Source organism: Dendrobates tinctorius, unplaced genomic scaffold (genome assembly GCF_039654945.1).
Source record: "Dendrobates tinctorius isolate UK_male_01 unplaced genomic scaffold, ASM3965494v1 ptg000049l, whole genome shotgun sequence".
Classification (NCBI taxonomy): Eukaryota; Metazoa; Chordata; class Amphibia; order Anura; family Dendrobatidae; genus Dendrobates; species Dendrobates tinctorius.
Window position 1 is genome coordinate 20465669 of NW_027361717.1, and position 18642 is coordinate 20484310.

Below are 18642 nucleotides of genomic sequence, written 5' to 3' on the forward strand. Positions count from 1 at the left end.
TTTTTTTAAACTCGGACGCAAACTGTCCTTGTGATTTGCACAACGGTGCAACGAAATTTTGAAAGTTCAAACCACTTCCTAGTGGCCGGCAGCAGGGGGCCCCACAGCCGTGGAGCTCCCGGGATGTAGGGAGTGTCCGCAACAGTCCTCTTTACGGGGGCTCGTGCTCTTCTGGCTCAGCAATCACAGCTACCGTGTAGTAGCCGCGGGGACAGTACTCTTTGTAGTACGACACGAAGTCCCCCTCGTCTAGAGCCCGGCCGTGGCGAATAGAGGCCACATTAATATAGACTTTCTGGCCGGTAGCTAGATCGCATATAAACCCATACCCTCTGGCAATGTTCGTATACAAGAGCCGCCCCAAAGATCTCGTAGTCGCCATACCAGCCTCTCCCTTTGCATGGCGCAGGTTCCATATCTCCTGCTCCCTGGCCTTCTTTTTCTTGATAACCTCCGCAACCCAAACGGAGGGTACAGCGCAGGCTCTGGAGTCCGGTGGGCGGGGCTCCGCCGAAGAAGAGAGCGGGGCAGAGGCAGCCGATGATGTCAGCAGCCCAGCAGCCGCTGGGGCCGGGTGGCCGATGTGAGCAGCCATGTTCTTAGGAGATTGGGCCACAGAGGGTCTGTCACACAGGCCTCAGTAGATTCCAGTGCCGGCATAGCAGCAGTGGCCACAGGGTAGGCCGCACCTGCAATTGCATCCGGAGCCGGGGCAGCGGCCACCTTTGAAGATGCAGTCGCTAGTGGCAGAGGGGATGCAACAGTGTCTTCTACAGTTAGGCTCCGCACCGGCGACACGGGGCGTGGCGCCACCGGGTGAAGTGGTTCAGGACCTGGAGCGGAGACCTTGCTCAGTTCTGCATATATAGCAGAGCCCTCCTTGGCCGGGCTCTCGGGGACACAGGATGCCGCGCGCTGCGGCCGAATGGTAGGGGTCGATTGCAGAGCCACTGTCCGGGCCGGGGGAACTCTCACCTTCCCTGGCGCCATGGCCTCCATCATGTCATCACGCGGCTCTTCACGCTGCCATCCGGCGGGGCTAGCCTCCAGGCTCAGGGGCTCCGCAGGGAGGCTCTCTGCTGGTAACTTCGGTGGCCGTTCCCGCTGGCTCCGCACAGGCTCCACTTCTCAAATCAACAGCCAGCTACCTGTCCGTGGCTCTGAGGGAGACGCTTTCTGGCGGAGATCGACCTCCCACCGCCATCGCCACTCCAGGCGCCCGATGCCTCGACACCTGCAGCGTATCATACCGTCCGTTGGGCAGCAGTTGAATGGTGCCAAGCAGCCACAGCCAAGCTTTTCCTCTGTGCCACTCCCTCTGCTGGGTGGGGCAATGGCAGGCCTCTCCACCCATCTACTAGGGTCCAGTCTATGGGAACGTCGGCCTCCGGGTACATACCGCTTCCCCCTGGGGTAAGTTGGAGGGGGTCCCAGTCCATTCAGAACAACTGCAAACACCTGGACCTCTCCTCTGCGCTGATGCAACACGGCCATACTGCACAGCACCTGGTACCGCCCCGGATCCTCTGCTGGCAACGCAGATCCGCCACAGGGTTCCCAATTTGTACTCCACAGGTGGGTAATTTATAATCCGCAGGTGTTTGTAATCCAAGCAGTGTAGTCCAAGTCTTTCCCCATTCTTTAGGGCAGGCCTGCCGCAGAAGATGACGTATTAGCGTTGGCGATCCTGCCGACTACGCCAAGTGTAGGGTCAGTGGGCCGGGCTGGGGGGTGGTCCCTCTGGATACCGCGCAGTAATGTATAGACACAATATGAGGCAGGTTTCGGGTACAACAGGTCCAAGTTTATTCTCTTGTTGTCCGCCTGACGGCCTCCGAAGTACACCGCACTGCAATTCACCTCACTTCACTTATCGGCCCTCCGTTTCCAGGGCCGCTTCCCGCACACCGTACTTTACACCGGGGACATACATATACGCACTGTCCCCCTCTTCACTCTTCGACACTCCTGTCAGATCGGTCACTGTGGCCGCCTTAGGCCCGTAAGCCAACAGTACTTTTTCGGAACAGTCGTCTCTCCCTCAGTAGGGTATGCTTTACCTCAGTGCCTCGTCTATACTGCAGTACTCTTGTGTCAGGACCACCCCCCTGATGTTCTCTCTCCTCAGTCCCCCTGGTTTGGTTTTACTCACAGTGCACAAACTGTCGTAGTCCTCCTGTCACTGGAGCTCCCCCTGGGGACTGGAACTTTCTGGAACCCTCCTGTCAAATATATATCATTCCCTGTTCCCTGTAACTCCGCCCCCCATGACCAATGGTTTCCTAAGCCCTAAGCTGATGTCAAGTCCTTTGCTCACACTCCTCCCTGCCCTCTAATGGTCAACCCAAGGTACTGCACGTCCACTACACTTTCTCAGCTGTTTCCCCACTGTAGTAACTGACACCTGTGTAAACTGTGCAAACCCTCCTTTCTCTATTCTGACAAGTCTGTCCGTCCATCAGGTCACCTTCCCTACAATTACATGATCCAAATTAGTATATCATAGAATCATAGAATCATAGAATCGTAGAGTTGGAAGGGACCTCCTGGGCCATCTGGTCCAACCCCCTGCTCAAAGCAGAATTCGCTAAATCATCCCAGTCAGATGTCTGTCCAGCCTCTGTTTGAAGACTTCCATTGAAGGAGAACTCACCACTTCTCGTGGCAGCTTGTTCCACTCATTGATCACTCTGTCAAAAAGTTTTTTCTAATATCTAATCTGTGTCTCCTCCCATTCAGATTGCCGAGTTTCGGAAATATTTGTTTAACATTTCTATACCCTCAAGGACTAGGCTTCCTGTTAAATGTTGTTGAATGAGACTATAGTGGGGGCACCATTGTTGGTACTGTATGTGTACTATAACAGAACGGTGGCTCAGTGGTTAGCACTGTTACTTTGCAGCGCTGGGATCCTGGGTTCAAATTCCACTAAGGACAACATCTGCAAGGAGTTTGTATGTTCTCCCTGTGTTTGCGTGGGTTTCCTCCAGGTTCTTTGGTTTCCTCCTACACTACAAACACATACTGATAGGGAATCTAGATTGTGAGCCCCAATGGGGACAGTGCCGATAATGTGTGTAAAGTGCAGTGGAATATGATGGTGCTATATAATAATGATAATTAATATTTGATGAGAACTATTGATCTCTGCCATATAAAAATACAGATTCATTGACTTGTCTTTTTTTACTATTAACAGCTAAATATGTATTAATTTGACCTTTATAATTTAGTTTGTGTTTTTAGCCAAGATTAAAAAAAATAAAAAAGCAAACCTGAGGTTTTACTGGTTGGATACAAATGGATTCTGGTGTTTTTACATTTCTCTATTGTTTTATTGCTTTCTTAGTATCGGCGAGCACTGTTAGCATCTAGGCGGAGGTCTGTCCTCCGAAGCTGAGGAAATCTTCCTCAAACACCTGTGAGCTTTGATTGCAGTTGTAAATACCTTACACACTCGTGAGTTATGTATAACTGTTTTGAAGAGCAGAATAACAAATGATTGGCATTACAATGGTCACAAGACAAACAGAGATGTACAGGGACATAGACACGGCATGATCAACTGAATTCTATTCCCACCATATAGACTCTATGGTATGGAGGGCACTATTTCTCCTTGTGGAGATCCAGATGTTGTAGGGAGTCTTACAAACAAAGCTTCCTGAGAAACTAGATCCCATGTTTAACCTCAAATAACCGGATTGACCTAAAAGATCTTTCAGCTTTGAGGGTAATCACATAGGAAGTTAAGTAAATATTTTGTATCCTAACTTATGTAATTAATTTTCTGTGGTCAGAGTGTGCAGAAAAGATCATTTTCATGACCACCATTTATCTTAACGTTTTGGCCACCTATGCAGTGAAAGTTATAGCCATAGAACCAAACCTATGAAAATAAAAGCCCTTCGCTTATCGATTAAATGAATGGAAGTTGTAGAGTCACACCTTTAGCTTTCTCTCCAGCGATGGCTGGGACTGGTTCTTGGACCAGTTCTGGTCCCATAGTAGTATTTTACGACAAATCATGTCCAATTGACCATGTACGTTTAGCCTTCTCTCCCTTCCTATTAGCAATGTTCTTGAATATAATTGGAATTATTACCCGAAGGTGAGTATGATCACACAATAAAATGCAGAGAAATTCAAAGTTTCTGTTATCTGCTCATAAATTTGCAAAAAAAAGCTATTCCCATACAACAAATGTATAGACCAGTTATGGGCTAGCAGGCAAACTCTGAAAAAATAGCATTGCCTTTTCAGCCTCATTTGTCTGTCAAAATGTTCCCAAATCAATGTGTCTATAATGCATAAGACAGAGTAGTACTTACACAGGTAGTACACGCACAAGTAGAATGGGAGCAGAGGAAAGCAGAGGATTGCCAGTAGTATCCTTTGCCACTGACTGAGTCGGTGGTGCAGTGCCATGATGCATTTCCAGGGTTATATTGTGTAGGATCCCGGTTGTTTTCAGTGTTACTGACTGCATGAACTTTAAACTGTAAATGCATATAAAACCTCGTAGCTACAAGCCCAATATGACGCACTGTCAACACAATCCCTTTTTTGAACTTGAGTTTGGGTGTGCTCACATGACCTTTGGTTAAACACCTTATTTCCTCAACTACGCTACCTCACAAGTGACTGATAACACAAAGCTGAAAACATAACCTCTCCTCCCAGACAGATCTGCAAATAATCTCTGTTTTTCGAGATAATGACTGAATAATTTTGTACATAGAATTGACTTAATAAATAGGATAATAAAACTTTTGAATGAGGTCTTCAAAACACTATAAGACTGTTAGCACCACTGAGGATTGACAAGCGGTCTTATGTGCTTCTAGATAAAGCTAGATGTTACCAGAATGCAATGCTAAATATTTATCATAGCCCCTAGAAATGAACCAATTTAATAATAGATTTGATATACAAAATTTGTTGAATTTCGATTTTTGTGAATCAAGGTATATAGCGACCAGATCCGTGATCGAGTTAAAATAATTAGCATTGCTCACTCACCTCTGCCCAGCTTCTTGCTAAGGCCTCTTTCACACATAAGGTTTTCGCTGTCAGGCGCGATCCGGCGCTTTTGACAGAAACCGGATCCGGCGAAATGCAATGCCGGATCCAGTTCCCCCCCATTGACTTGCATTTGCGCCGGATCGCGCCGGATGGCCATGCGTTTCATCCGGTTTTCGCCGGATCCGGCAATGTGTCGCGATCCGGCGTCTGGAAAAAACGGCTACTGTAACGTTTTTTTGTCTCCGGCGAAAAAGCCGGACACGCCGGATTTCACACAATGAAAGCCTATGAGCGCCGCAATGCGCCGGATCCGGCAAAAGCCGGATCCGGCGGCCGGATCCGGTTTTTTGGTCTGAGCATGCTCAGTAGCTCTGCCCACAGGAGATATATAAAAGCAAGACAATGGGACCCTCAGCCACACCCAACATGCCACCCAAGCCAAGAACCAGGAGCAGGAGAAGGCAGCAGACATCTGCAGCAGCAGCAGCACCATCAGCACCACCACAAATGGAGCAGCAAATGGAACATGCTGAGGAGGGGAGTCCAGCAGCAGATGAGAGACGGTAATTATCAAATACCCATTCCTCCAAACTAGGGCCATGGAATATCAAGATATTCATTGGCCCTTTGTTTCTCTTTATTCAACAGCCGCCAAAGAGATGCAGCAGCAGCAGCAGAAATGGCATCACTGGCAGCAGCAACAGCAGCAGCAATACCCACAGCCATGGAGTCTGGCCATCAACAGGACAGCATATCTTCTTCTGGGAGCCCTCCCTCGCATCGTCAGCGTTTGACGGTAAGTTTTTATTTCCAAAATCCATCATCTCTGTAATATATGTCTATTCATTGCCTTTTATTTCAAAACAGGAATCACAAGATGAAGAGGAGCTCCCAGAAGAAGAAGGAAGGGGTGGACAGACACCTGGAGTGGGCTCACAATTGGTAAGTTTTTTGCATCAAACGCAGAAACACAACATCACACTACACACAACACATAGAAAACAATGTTCTGCAGACCACACACAGCAAACAAATGCCTACATCCAAAGACATAACATTTTTTGTTTTCTTCTCTAGTCTTCCCAATCTGGTGCTCGGCCAAGAGGTCCTCGCAGTGCCTCCCAGGGTCGTCGGCGACAGCAACGCGGCGGTCACCAGCGTGTAAGTATAAATATTTTTGCTTTGTTTTTTTGCACTTTTTATTTCATTTCTTTTGTGGAGGCTAATTATGTTATTTTTGTCTTTTTCTTTAACAGCCTTCACAGCGTGCTCCCGACTCTGACGGTGAGGATGGAGGGATTGATGTGGACCGCCTCATCGATCTCGTCAGAGAAAGGGAGCCGCTCTGGAATATGGCTGACCGCCGCCACGCTGACCTGATCGTTACCCGACGACTCTGGGAGGAAATCTGTTTGCTCCTTGTGGGCCGCTGGGAGGACCTCGATGTTCGGGCCCAGATTAAAGAGCGTAAGTATATACAGTACCGGTTGCTTGATGTAAACCAGTGTTTCCCGAACTCCAGTCCTCGTGGTCCGCACGGATCATGTGTTCAGGATTTCTATTTACTATGGAAATCCTGAAAACATGACCCCTGGGGACCATGAGGACTGGAGTTTCTGAAACACTGATGTTGTATACTAACCACTCCTTTCTCGTTTCAGGGAACAGAATTGTGAATCGGTGGCGGTCTGTGAGGGATCGTTTCAAGAAGGAGTTCAATAAAGAGATGCGGGCCCCGAGTGGATCTGGAGGACGCAGGAGCAAGTACAAGTACACACAAGCCCTGTCGTTCCTCCGGGAAACAATGCTCACCAGAAGGTAAATATTACACACCACATGTGAAAAAAATGTTAGATGTAACTTTTTTTTTTCAGCCAGGGCCATACCATGTCAGTATTTTAATTGTTTTTTTTTCTCTTTATTCCACAGCACGGTGAGCAGCACTCGGGAGCCTGCACGATTGGACCCTTCTGAGGCGATCCCTGAGGAGACCGGCACCGAGGGACACTTCGACCGCCCCGGTACATCTGCACCTTCCCAGCCTTCACACACATTCGACCCATCTGTCCCATCCACCAGCACAGGAGCATCGTGGCCGCCTACATTACATGAAGCTGCTGGTGAGGAGATCGCTTTCCCTTTACCCCACCCTTCTGCCCCTGCCACCTCTAGTACACCTGCGGGTACTGGGCGGCAGCGGCAGAGGGGTCAGGAAAAGAGTTATGCGCAAGAGTTCTTGAATCTGAATGCATCTTTCCAGAACTGTCTAAAAGTCTTGTCAGAGCAAATCTCCGCAGGCTTTCAGCAGATCAACTCCAGCATTCTGGAGGTGAAGACACTTCTGCAAACCATGCATTCAGAAGCAAGATCTTCGCCAAACCACACCTTTTTCAGGTCTGTTGTGGAGCGCATGGCAACACTATCTCCTACCCAGCAGATGCATGTAATGCATTCGTGCCACGGTGCTCTACAGCAGGTTACCTCCCAACCTCCACCTCCCACCACTGTAGTTCCTCCACCTGCACCCCCTCCAGCCACTTTCCATCCTCCCCCTCCTATTACATCTGCACCCCCTCCAGCCACTTTCCATCCTCCCCCTCCTATTACATACCAGCAACCTCACCAGTACCAGCAACCTCCCCAGTACCAGACATCTCCCCACTTCCAGCAACCTGCCCCGTACCAAACTCCTTCCCCGTACCAAACTCCTTCCCCGTACCAAACTCCTTCCCCATACAACTTTCCATCAACATCATCTGCTCCTACAGTCCCTGCCCAACCCTCCACTCCACCGCCCACCACCTCTTCTGCCTCCCACATGTCCACCCATTCTGTAGCTTTTTCCACACCTTCACCTCTAACTGTTCCTTCCCCACCATGATCCCAGTCCTCTCTCCACACACCCAGTGTCGAAGTGTCCCGCAGCCCCTCCAGCAGTATTTCCACCCCACAGTACACAGATTTGTAATGTGTGTTTTTTGTAATAAAAATGCCCATTGGGTTTAAAACCTTTATTAAAAAAGTTTTTTGCACTTTAAAAACATTTTACAAAAAAAAAAAAAATTTTAAATAAAAGTTAAATTATCGTTTCACAATGGTTGTCTGTCATTTCTTTCTGCGGCGAACTATGTTTAAAAAAAAGGTTAAATACAGGGTATTTCAAAGGTAAAAAGGTATTCAAAACCAGGTATATAACTGTGGGTAAATTTTAGCTTTTTGCCACAGTTGTGTTCCTGGTTGTGTTTGAAGCAAAGTATTTCACCTAAAAAGTTGTGTTTATTGTTGGTGATTTCCTACCAATGTACACAACTTTTGTTAAAAGGTGAAATACTTTGCATAAAACACAACCAGGTACACACCTGTGGCCTAAAGGTAAAAATAGTAAGACCATGACAAGATAGCCAACTTTGGTTGGCAAAGGTATATACTGTTGGTCCAGAAGGTACACAAGTTTGGTTAGGGCACAAATCTTTCACACTCTGTCATACCAGTGTACTCTGCCTTGAGGTGACATAAAGTATAGTGGAAAATTGTCCCTGAAACCGTCACAGAACTTCTAGTGGTAATATTTCCAATGACAACATCCATCTTCGCCAGTAACTTGCTCTTCTCTCCAACCTGCACTTTCTTCTCTACAACCTGTCAAAGAAGGGCTGTAGGAACATGCTATATATAGTTTTCCAGTTGCCAATCCCGTTCGGAAGGCCACAAGGGTCAATTTTAAAAACCGGATCCGGCGTAATCCGTCGAAAAACGGATAGAAAAACGGATGAACCGGATGAGACGGATCCGGTTTTGTCTGTCAAGAACAAGACGGATCCGGCAGAAAACCGGATCCGGCACATCAGGTTTTACAAAACATTTGCCGGATCCGGCATTCCGGCACGACGCCGGATCGCGCCTGACGCCGAAAACCTGATGTGTGAAAGTAGCCTTAGTCGTTCTGATCCAGTCTTCATTCTTAGGCCACCGGTCTTCATGACATTATAAGTCCTATTCAGTGCTGGGGGCAGCGAAGATCAACAGGACTCATGGCATGAAGAAGGCTGGTGACCTGTCAATGAAGATCAGACTAGAGTGACCAAGTGGGAGTTGTGCCAACAAGCTGAAGGCACTGGAGACTGAATTATCATAAGTTTAAATAATCAGCAGCCTTTCTGAGGGCTGACAACAGGGAGAAACACTACCTTGGCAAGAATTAACCCCCAAGCTTCTAAGCTGTGTAAAATGTCCCAAGAGTCCCAAGAGTAAAACGTGGCTACCGTATTGTCACTCATCAACTGATGCGGACATAGAGGAGACAGACACTGGCAAGGATGTCACAGTACCCCCCCTGTTATGAGAGGCCTCCAAACTCTTGGGACAACAGCTTGTCAGGGAAAGGCTGATGAAATTTCCTAATAAGATTGCCCGAATTCCATTAAATTCAATGGGAGGCAAAACCAAACGTATATGGAGCGCCTCGTGGGGCCTGGGGGTACTCGGTACCGGGCCTGTCGACTTCCATGGGGGACGGTGTCACGGCGGCGGCGACCCGGTCCGTGGCCCAGAGGCGATCAGTAATAAAAATAGGGGAAAGTTTTGTGGTATTTATGTGGTAAAAATGAAGATTAAAGTTATTAGCTGGTGAAATATGTGACGCCACCTGTGGTAATCTGGTCAGGGGTGACCAGCGCTGGGATGGATGTTGGGCGCAGCTGTGATGTTGTAGCCCTCCACAGATAGGGCTGTAGTCCCAGGGCAAAGATGCTAAATAAATAGTAAAAGTGGCTGTAAACGTTGGGGTGCAGATAAATGAGAGAAAGAGACAGAGAGGTGCAGTTTCTTTACCTTTTACTGGTAATAGGTTGCAGTCCGGAGTACCACATACAGGTGATGGAATGAGTCCGGCTCGTCTGGAGGCATTCAAGGGATCCACCTTGTCAGGTGGGGATTAGGACCTTCCTTTCTGCACTTTGTGTGTGTGTCTCCGCTGTATATAACTATGCTGCGACCCTTTATTCGTGATGGTTTCACTAACCTGTACGGCTGTCAGCGTGAGCCTATTCCACGGGTACCGTCCTTTTCACCATCAGCCCCAGGCTCCTTATCCGCTGCCGTGCCCTCAGGTGTTCAATGTGCACAGGAATTTACAATCCCCTGTACTTTCAGATTCGGCTATCAGGGTGTACAACTCCTGTCAGCCTAGGACTCTGATGTCCCTTTTCCCTTTATTAGCGCTTCACTCAGGGGTCTGCTATATGCAGTATTTTAGCTTCCCTAGAGTCTCTCAGTCTCTGCTCTTGTCCTTTCCCGCTTCACAGATCAGCTCTGCCTATCGAGCTCCTTTCAAATTAGCTCCCTGTCTTCATCTGACAGGATCTTCCAGAAAGATCTCTTTACCTCACGTCCTCACGTTTAACTGTCATTATCATTTCTCACAGCTCCCAGCTGTTTCGTTTCCATGACCACCCCCTCAGCTGATTTCTAGCTGACTCACCAGCCCCTTCTGCTGGCCAGAATTTATAAGGCATCTCCCTTTTCTGACCTGCAGCAGGAAATTGTGATTAAATCTATGCTGCCTGGCACGGGAGTCCCTGTCTGCCTCCAAGCATGACTTCACCTTTTAGAGGGAGGCGATGTCACTGTGACAACTGAACTCTGGGGTGTCACATTCCCCCCCAGTTAAGTTCAGTACTCCTGGACTGAGGAGAAAATAACAAAAATTGTTAACAACAACAATTAATGAAAATCTACAAAGTCTTAAAAATGTAAATATTATCAAAAACCAGACAAGCAAAAGAAAACAATGCACAGTTACTGCAGCGACCAGTCCTTACGCTGCTGTCCAGGAATTGTCTTTATGCTTGTATCTGGAGTTTGGATGGTGGGAACCACCTTAACCCACTTTGTGTGTCGTCCCTGGGTGTGGCTACAGGGCACTCTGTAGATGGGCCTGTTTTTCGGCCATGCGGCTGGCTTATTTCAGAGCCTTTTTGGAGTAACTATTTACAAATAGAGTTCTGACCACACATAGTCCTGTGGCCCAATTGTCCTTTAACTGGTTATTGCAAATACTTAAGAAGGTTCTTACAGTAAGTCTCTGTAGGCTCTCATGCTTAACAGTTACTACTATACATTCTTATTACTTTATTTACATTATGTAATCTCTGTAACGGGCAGGGATTTGACCTCTTGTACTATGAGTGGATCTACACAGTATAGGTATTTCTGATGACCTGACCTGTTCTCTGATGTCTACTGTGGGTGCACTAGTCACTACGCTATAAGTAGACTTGTGTAAGATTGGTATTCTAGACTGCCTTCTCTCTACTCCTAGACTCACCATGAGTTTGTTAGATTCGCTGTTAGCAGGGGACAGATTTCCGCATTCCTCTGCAGATGTGGTATCTGTTACTGGAGCCATTTCATTTAGAGTCTCTTCTTCATCTGGTGCAGTAGGCTGATGAAAGGTTAGTACTGGTACTACTATTGCCTGATTTACTTGTGCCACGTCCGAGGAAATTCTCCAAGTATAGTTAGAATCTTTTCTTCTACCTCTACTATGGGTTGTGGAGTGTCTTGGACTTCTTTCTTGTCCTTCAATTGATCAGGGCACATCTTTAGATGATCTCTTGAGACTGCTTCGAAGGTTTCTCCTCCATCTTTGCTGATGATACATACTTTGGTGTTATTAAAGTCTGAAGGTATCACGGTGTATGGCTCTGCTTCCCACTGATCATTTAGTTTGTGAACACGTCTCTTTCTTTTAAGTACTTGTTCTCCTGGTGTCAAGGGAACTGCAGGGGCATGTTGGTTGTAATTTCTTTCCTGTCTCTGTCTTGCTTGGGACAAACTTTTCTCCACACATTCTTGTACCTTGCGGTATTGTTGCTGCCACTCTGTATCCCAGTCTGCATCTGGTGATGTTGTCTCGGGTGTTAAGACTCCCATGTCTAAATCAATAGGTAACTTGCAAGGTCTTGCTCTCATGAAGTAGGTCGGAGGGTAATTGGTGGAGTTTACCGGTATATGATTATATAGATCTACCAGATCTGGCAACTTCTCTGGCCACTGGTTTCGTTCTTCCAGAGGTAAGATCTTCAATAAGTCAATGACCACCTGGTTCATCTTCTCACACATGCCATTTGTCTGTGGATGGTATGGCGTTGTTCTGATTTTCTTGCAACCGTACATGTTACAAAACTCCGGAAACACTTCTGCCTCAAAGGCTGGACCTTGGTCGGTGAGCACTTGTTCAGGGTATCCGTGCTGTCGGCAAAAGTGCTGCTGAAATGCCTTGGCTGCTGTCTTCGCTGTTTGGTCTTTAACAGGCAAAACTACCAAGAACCTTGAGTAATGGTCCACGATGGTCAGAGGATAGGTGTAGCCATTCCTACTCAGAGTTAACTTCACGTAATCCAAGGCTACCAGTTCAAGCGGCTGTTTTGTGATGATCGGCTGTAATGGGGCTCGCTGGCTGTTTCAGTCTTTTCTGCGCAGGTTGCATGGGCCACATTCTCGGCACCACTTCTCAATGGAACTCCTCATGTCAACCCAGTAGAACCTTTCACGAAGTAAGACCTCCAACTTCTTCCAACCGAAGTGTCCTGCTCCATTGTGGTACGCCTCTAAGACCATTGGCACATCCCTCTTCGGGACTACCACCTACCAGACCAGTTCGTGTGTCCGCGAGTTGATGTTCCTCAGACACAGTTTACCCTTGTAGATGAACTTGCTGGGCTGCAATTGGACAGTGGAAGGCTGGTAACTCAATTTCTTCGAGTTCTTTTGGATCTTCTCCCCCGTCTGGTGAATTAGGCATCTGGGACAACGCATCTGCACTAGCGTTCTTATGTCCTGCTCGGTACTTGATGGTGAACTCATAGTTGAACAGCCGGGCCATCCATCGCTGCTCAAGTGCCCGAATCTTCGCTGTTTCAAGGTGGGTTAGCGGATTATTGTCTGTGTAGATGGTGAACTTTGCGGAAGCCAAGAAGTGCTTGAAGCGCTCTGTTACTGCCCAGACTATGGCGAGGAACTCCAGCTTAAAGGAACTGTAGTTGTCGGGGTTCTTCTCAGAGGGACGAAGCTTCCTGCTGGCGTAGGCAATCACTCTCTCTCTGCCGTTCTGCACTTGTGACAGCACTGCTCCCAAACCCACGTTGCTGGCGTCAGTGTAAAGTACAAATAGTTGGTCATAGTCAGGGTAGGCCAGGACCTCATCTCCTGTGAGGGCCAGATTCAACTTGGTGAAGGACTCTTCTATCCTTTTGTTCCACTCAAACGGAAGATTTTTGTTCTTTGCCTTCTTGGATTGGCCCACTAGAAGATCTTGCAGCGGTGCTGCTATCTTGGTGAAGTCCTTGATAAATCTTTGGTAGTAGCCTACTAACCCAAGAAATTGCCTCACTTCATGGATAGTGCTTGGTCTTTTCCAGTCCCAGATAATGGTGACTTTGTCAGGATTGGGTGCCACATCTTCCGCGCTCACCACATGGCCTAGGTACTGCACCTTAGGTTTCAAAAGGTGACATTTGGATGGTTTTATTTTCAGGCCAAAGTTTGACAGGGCTTCGAATACCTCGGCTAGGTGCTTCAAATGGTCTTCGTAGGTTTGGGAGAAGATGGTGATGTCATCCAGGTACAGCAGAATGGTTTCAAAGTTTTTATGTCCAAGGCAGCATTCCATTAACCACTGAAATGTTCCTGGTGCATTGCTGAGCCCGAACGGCATGTAGTTAAACTCGCAGAGGCCCATTGGTGTTGTAAACGCTGTCTTCTCTTTGTCTGCCTCTGCCACAGGAACCTGCCAATACCCACTGGTGAGATCTAAGGTAGAGAAATAATTAGCAGCTCTCAGTGCAGCTAGTGATTCCTCAATTCTAGGCAATGGGTACGGGTCTTTATGTGTAATGCTGTTAGTCAGCCTGTAGTCTACACACATTCTCATAGTAACGTCTTTCTTCTTAACGAGGACTAATGGAGCTGCCCAGGGGCTACAACTATCTCTGATTACCCCAGCCTCCTTCATCTCTCATAATATACTCTTGGCACATTGGTAGTGTGCTGGGGGTACAGGCCTGTGTCTCTCTTTAATGTGTGGATGATCTCCAGTGGGAATATGATGTTGAACCCCTTTTGCCTGCCCAAAGTCTAGAGGATGCTTGCTGAAGACCCGTTCAAATTCTCAAGCCACCCGGTAAGCCCCATGCTTTTGGTGTAAAGGGGTGGAGTCAGTGCCTACGTGTAGCTGCTGACACCAATCCTCCTGTTGCCCTTCAGAGCCATTCTCTTTCACCTTGTCAGACCGAAGCAAGGGTTATAGTGTCTCGATTGCATTGTTACTGACGGTGAACAATTTAGCAAGGGTGGCATACCGGGGTAACTGGACCTCTCTCTCCCCACAATTTAAGATGCGTATTGGTACTCTCCCCTTGCGGACATCAACTACCCCTTTGGCTCTCAGGATAGTGGGCCTACTATCAGAATACATGGGTTCTACCAAGGCTTGGTAATCTTGACCCCTTAGGCCTATTGCTGCCCGACACCAAATTAACATTTCACTTCTGGGAGGTACTTCATTGGGGAAAGAATCACTTACTCTGACACTGCCGACTTCTCCACCAGACAGCTCTACCTATTGTCTCTGCATCAGGGCTCTGATCTCCTTTTGCTGGACCCGTTGCTGACTGGAGCTGGCGGTCTCGGCTACCTGTTGTAACAAAGCAATAATTTATCCAAGTCAATTTTCAATTACATTAGTGCCTAAAGTTATCATAGAATGGCATTCTCATTTGTCAATATCCACTATTATTATCAAACCTTGCGATTGCAATTCTACTCGGCCAATTTTGATGGTCACCTCTTTATATCCCATCTGAGAAAAGGGCTGACCATTGCTGGCAAAAATGGTAAGGTCTTTATCTTGGCTATGAGTAATGTCTGAATCTGCCCAGTATTGCTTAAAAAGAACATATGGCATCGTTGTCACCTGGGAACCGGTGTCCAGTAAAACGTTCATCGGAAAACCATCAATCACGACAGGCAAGACTGGTCGTCCTCCTACGTACTTGTCTCGCCAATTTGGCGGGCCTGGCCATCTTACTCCTGGGGGATGGCCCTTTGCCCCAGGGTTGCTTGTTTAAATGACAGTATCTTGCTAGGTGTCCTGCCTTGTTGCAGCGGCGACAGATGGGCTGTCCGTCCTTGTCGTAATGATCGCTGTCTCTCCCTCTGGTTGGTGGGATCCTCTTCTGCTGTCGCCACGGGACGTCATCTGGACTGGAGGCCAGCTGGATCTTCTTCTTTGGAATCACTTGCAGGGACTGCACAGTTTTTGTGAGTGTAGCCACACTTTAAGTTAGTTCCTTGACTTGGAGACTTAAGTCTGTCGCAGAATCATCATCTTGGGATGGCTTGTCAGTCTCAATAGAGGTCTTTTGAAAGGATGCTGTCTTCTGCTGGTATGTAATTGCAGGATGCTTTGAGGGCTCTGTGCTGCTGGGGTTCAGTTCACGCAGCACTCTGATGGCTCTTTCCTTAACCCCTTAACCCCCAAGGGTGGTTTGCACGTTCATGAACGGGCCAATTTTAACAATTCTGACCACTGTCCCTTTATGAGGTAATAACTCTGAAACGCTTCCATTGATCCCGGCGATTCTGACCTTGTTTTCTCATGACATATTGTACTTCATGATAGAGGTAAAATTTCATTCAAATAACTTGCATTTATTTGTGAAAAAAATGGAAATTTGGTGAAAATTTTTAAAATTTTGCAATTTTCCAACTTTGAATTTGTATGCCCTGTGGTGTAATTACTACTGTGTCCGCTAGGGATCGCTGTGTGGATGTCCCAAGAGAGAGGATGAGTGGCAGAATACTGAGTGGCCGTTGTGTATCTCAAAATGGGTGGCTTTGAGATGAAGGCTTGGTTATGTGCTGATCAGCAGAGCTGATCTTTCGTGCCTATGTGTTAGGGAGAAGCCTTCAGGCAGCTGGAGAGATGGGCGGGTTCTAGCTGCCTGCAAATCCACCCAGGGGTGTGTCTGATAACACCTATTGTAAAAGGCTATGTGAGTATGTGAAGGACCTGTGATGAGGTCATACCATGTGACCCGGTGGGCATGGCTATAGACCATATAATGTGGCCAGGGTAGGTCACATGTGGTGAATGCTGGGACCTGATTGGTCCAGTTTGGAAGGTCCCGTGAGGAGAAGGATCTCCTCTGTTGTGAGTTCATTTTTCCCTTCACCAATGAGGTCTGATGAACTCCCTCTTCTGGCGAAGGAAGGTAGTGAGGCTGATTACCAAACAGCTGAGCAGGTAGATGATGACTGGGTCACAGGAACTGATGACTGGATATAAGGCAGCCGATGCCCTGCTGCCTTGCTGGTGATTTTCCTGCTGGATTTTTGGAGACCAGTCTGATTTCTGCTTCTCAAAGCTAAGTTTTGCTCTGCCTTTTGTACACTTTAGTTCTGGTTTTGTTTGCCTTGTTTTTTGGAGTTCAGCTATCCCCGGCCGGGGGTGAGCTGAATTCCATTTTTGTCTCTGATCTGTTGATCTCTGGCTCTGTCTTCAGAATATACCTGAGTGCTGATATAGTTTTTTTTGAAGCCTAGCGACTTCAGGGCCTGTTTTTCCTATCAGTCTGTTGGTTCATTTTTGGATAGGGTTTTTGCGGCTTGCAGACAGCAGCTTTTCTATCCTGTCCAATTTAGTTAGCTTGGGCCCCATTATTTGCTCAACCTATCTTTCTATCTGTGTTAGTGTTTTTCATCTTGCTTCACAGTCTTTATATGTTGGGGGCTGCCTGTTGCTTTGGGGTCTGCTCTAGGGCAGTTTAGATTTCCCCTTTCTGTCTTTAGGCTAATTTAGTTCTCCGGCAGTGATCGAGGGGTCTAGGGCACCGTAGGAACCCCCCACGGCTACTGCTAGTTGTTGTGGATAGGTTCAGGGTTCTGCAACTTCTCTGGTTTTCTGGACTTAGCTATTATTTTTGTTTTTTCCTCCTTCGGTGACTCATCCATAACAGAATCACCGGCCATACCACAGATCCTAGGGTACTCAATAGCAGGAAAGAATTGTAAGGAAAAAAAAAAAAAAAGGTGTCAGAATTTCATTGTGTATATTTTTTCCTCTATATCTCTGAGGCCGTAGGGGGAATTTTTTTTCTCTCAATGGAGATGAAGCAATTGTCTGATCGTGTGGAGCAGCTCGCTGCGGAAGTGCGGGGAATTTCCGTCTATCTTACTCATTCACATGCTGCTGAACCAAAGATCCCCACTCCTGATGTGTTTTTTGGGGATCGGTCTAAATTTTTGAATTTCAAGAATTGTAAATTATTTTTTGCCTTGAAGCCTAACTCGTTGGGGAGCTCCACGCAGCGGGTTAAAATTGTCATCTCTTTGCTGCGTGGCGATCCCCAGGATTGGGCGTTTTCTTTGAAACCTGATGATCCTATTCTAAATAATGTGGATGCATTTTTTCAAGCCTTGGGGTTGTTGTATGATGAACCTAATGCTATTGATCAAGCTGAAAAGGCCCTGTTGGCATTGAGCCAGGGTCGGGATTCTGCAGAGTTGTACTGTCAGAAATTCCAAAAGTGGGCGGTCCTTACTACCTGGAATGATGATGCCTTGGCAGCTCTCTTTCGGAAAGGTTTGTCAGAAACCGTAAAAGATACTATGGTGGGATTTCCTGTTCCCTCTGGTCTTGACGATTCTATGTCATTAGCCATTCAGGTTGATTGGCGTTTGCGTGAACGCAAGACCGCACGAGAGGTGTTGCCACCTGTTGAACAAATGTCTGAACCTATGCAATGTGATAGAGTTTTGTCCAGGGAGCAACGTCAGGAGTTCAGAAGGCATAACAAGCTGTGTTTTTTTTGTGGAGATGCCTCGCATATTATTTCTGTCTGCCCTAAACGAGAGAAACGTTGTGCTCACACGATTTCTGTGGGTGGTGTTCAACCTAAGTTTCTTCTGGCAATTACTCTGATCTGCTCCCTGTCCACATTTTCCGCCAAGGCTTTTGTTGATTCGGGAGCAGCTCTGAACCTGATGGACTTGGATTTTGCTAAACGTTGTGGATTTCCTATGACGCTTTTGCGGATGCCTATCCCTTTGAGGGGTATTGATGCGACTCCTTTGGCGAAAAATAAACCTCAGTTTTGGACCCAGGTGGTAATGTGGGTCGCCCTAGACCATCAGGAAAATTGATGATTTTTGGTGTTGCATAATTTGCATGATACCATTGTTCTGGGGTTTCCCTGGTTGCAAATCCATAATCCAGTTTTGGATTGGAAATCTGTGTCTGTGGTGAGTTGGGGTTGTCGGTGTGCCCTTAGTGATGCTCCTGTTTTCTCCACCTCTCCCCAGTCGCATGATGTTCCTGACTATTTGGCTGACTTTTATGATGTATTTAGTGAGAATGAGTCTGCGTCTTTGCCTCCTCATAGGAGTTATGACTGTACAATTGAGCTGAGCCCGGGGTGTAAATTTCCCGAGGGTCGGCTTTTCAATTTATCTGTACCCGAGCACGAGGCTATGCGATCCTATATTAAGGAGTCGTTGGAGAAGGGTCATATTAGACCATCCTCTTCACCCTTAGGTGCTGGGTTTTTTTTCGTGGCT

The 18642-nt window shown here is 47.2% G+C and overlaps 1 protein-coding gene across 1 annotated transcript in view; it reads right to left on the bottom strand.

Annotated features, from left to right (window-relative positions):
• The window catches only part of LOC141091130 (uncharacterized), a 65989-nt gene extending 61463 nt beyond the window's left edge, over positions 1-4526 (bottom strand). The window contains exon 1 of the mRNA XM_073576522.1: positions 4332-4526. Coding sequence (XP_073432623.1) covers positions 4332-4428 — 97 coding nt within the window. The 5' untranslated portion in view covers positions 4429-4526. The remainder of the gene's footprint in view (positions 1-4331) is intronic.
• Positions 4527-18642: the final 14116 nt, after the last annotated feature.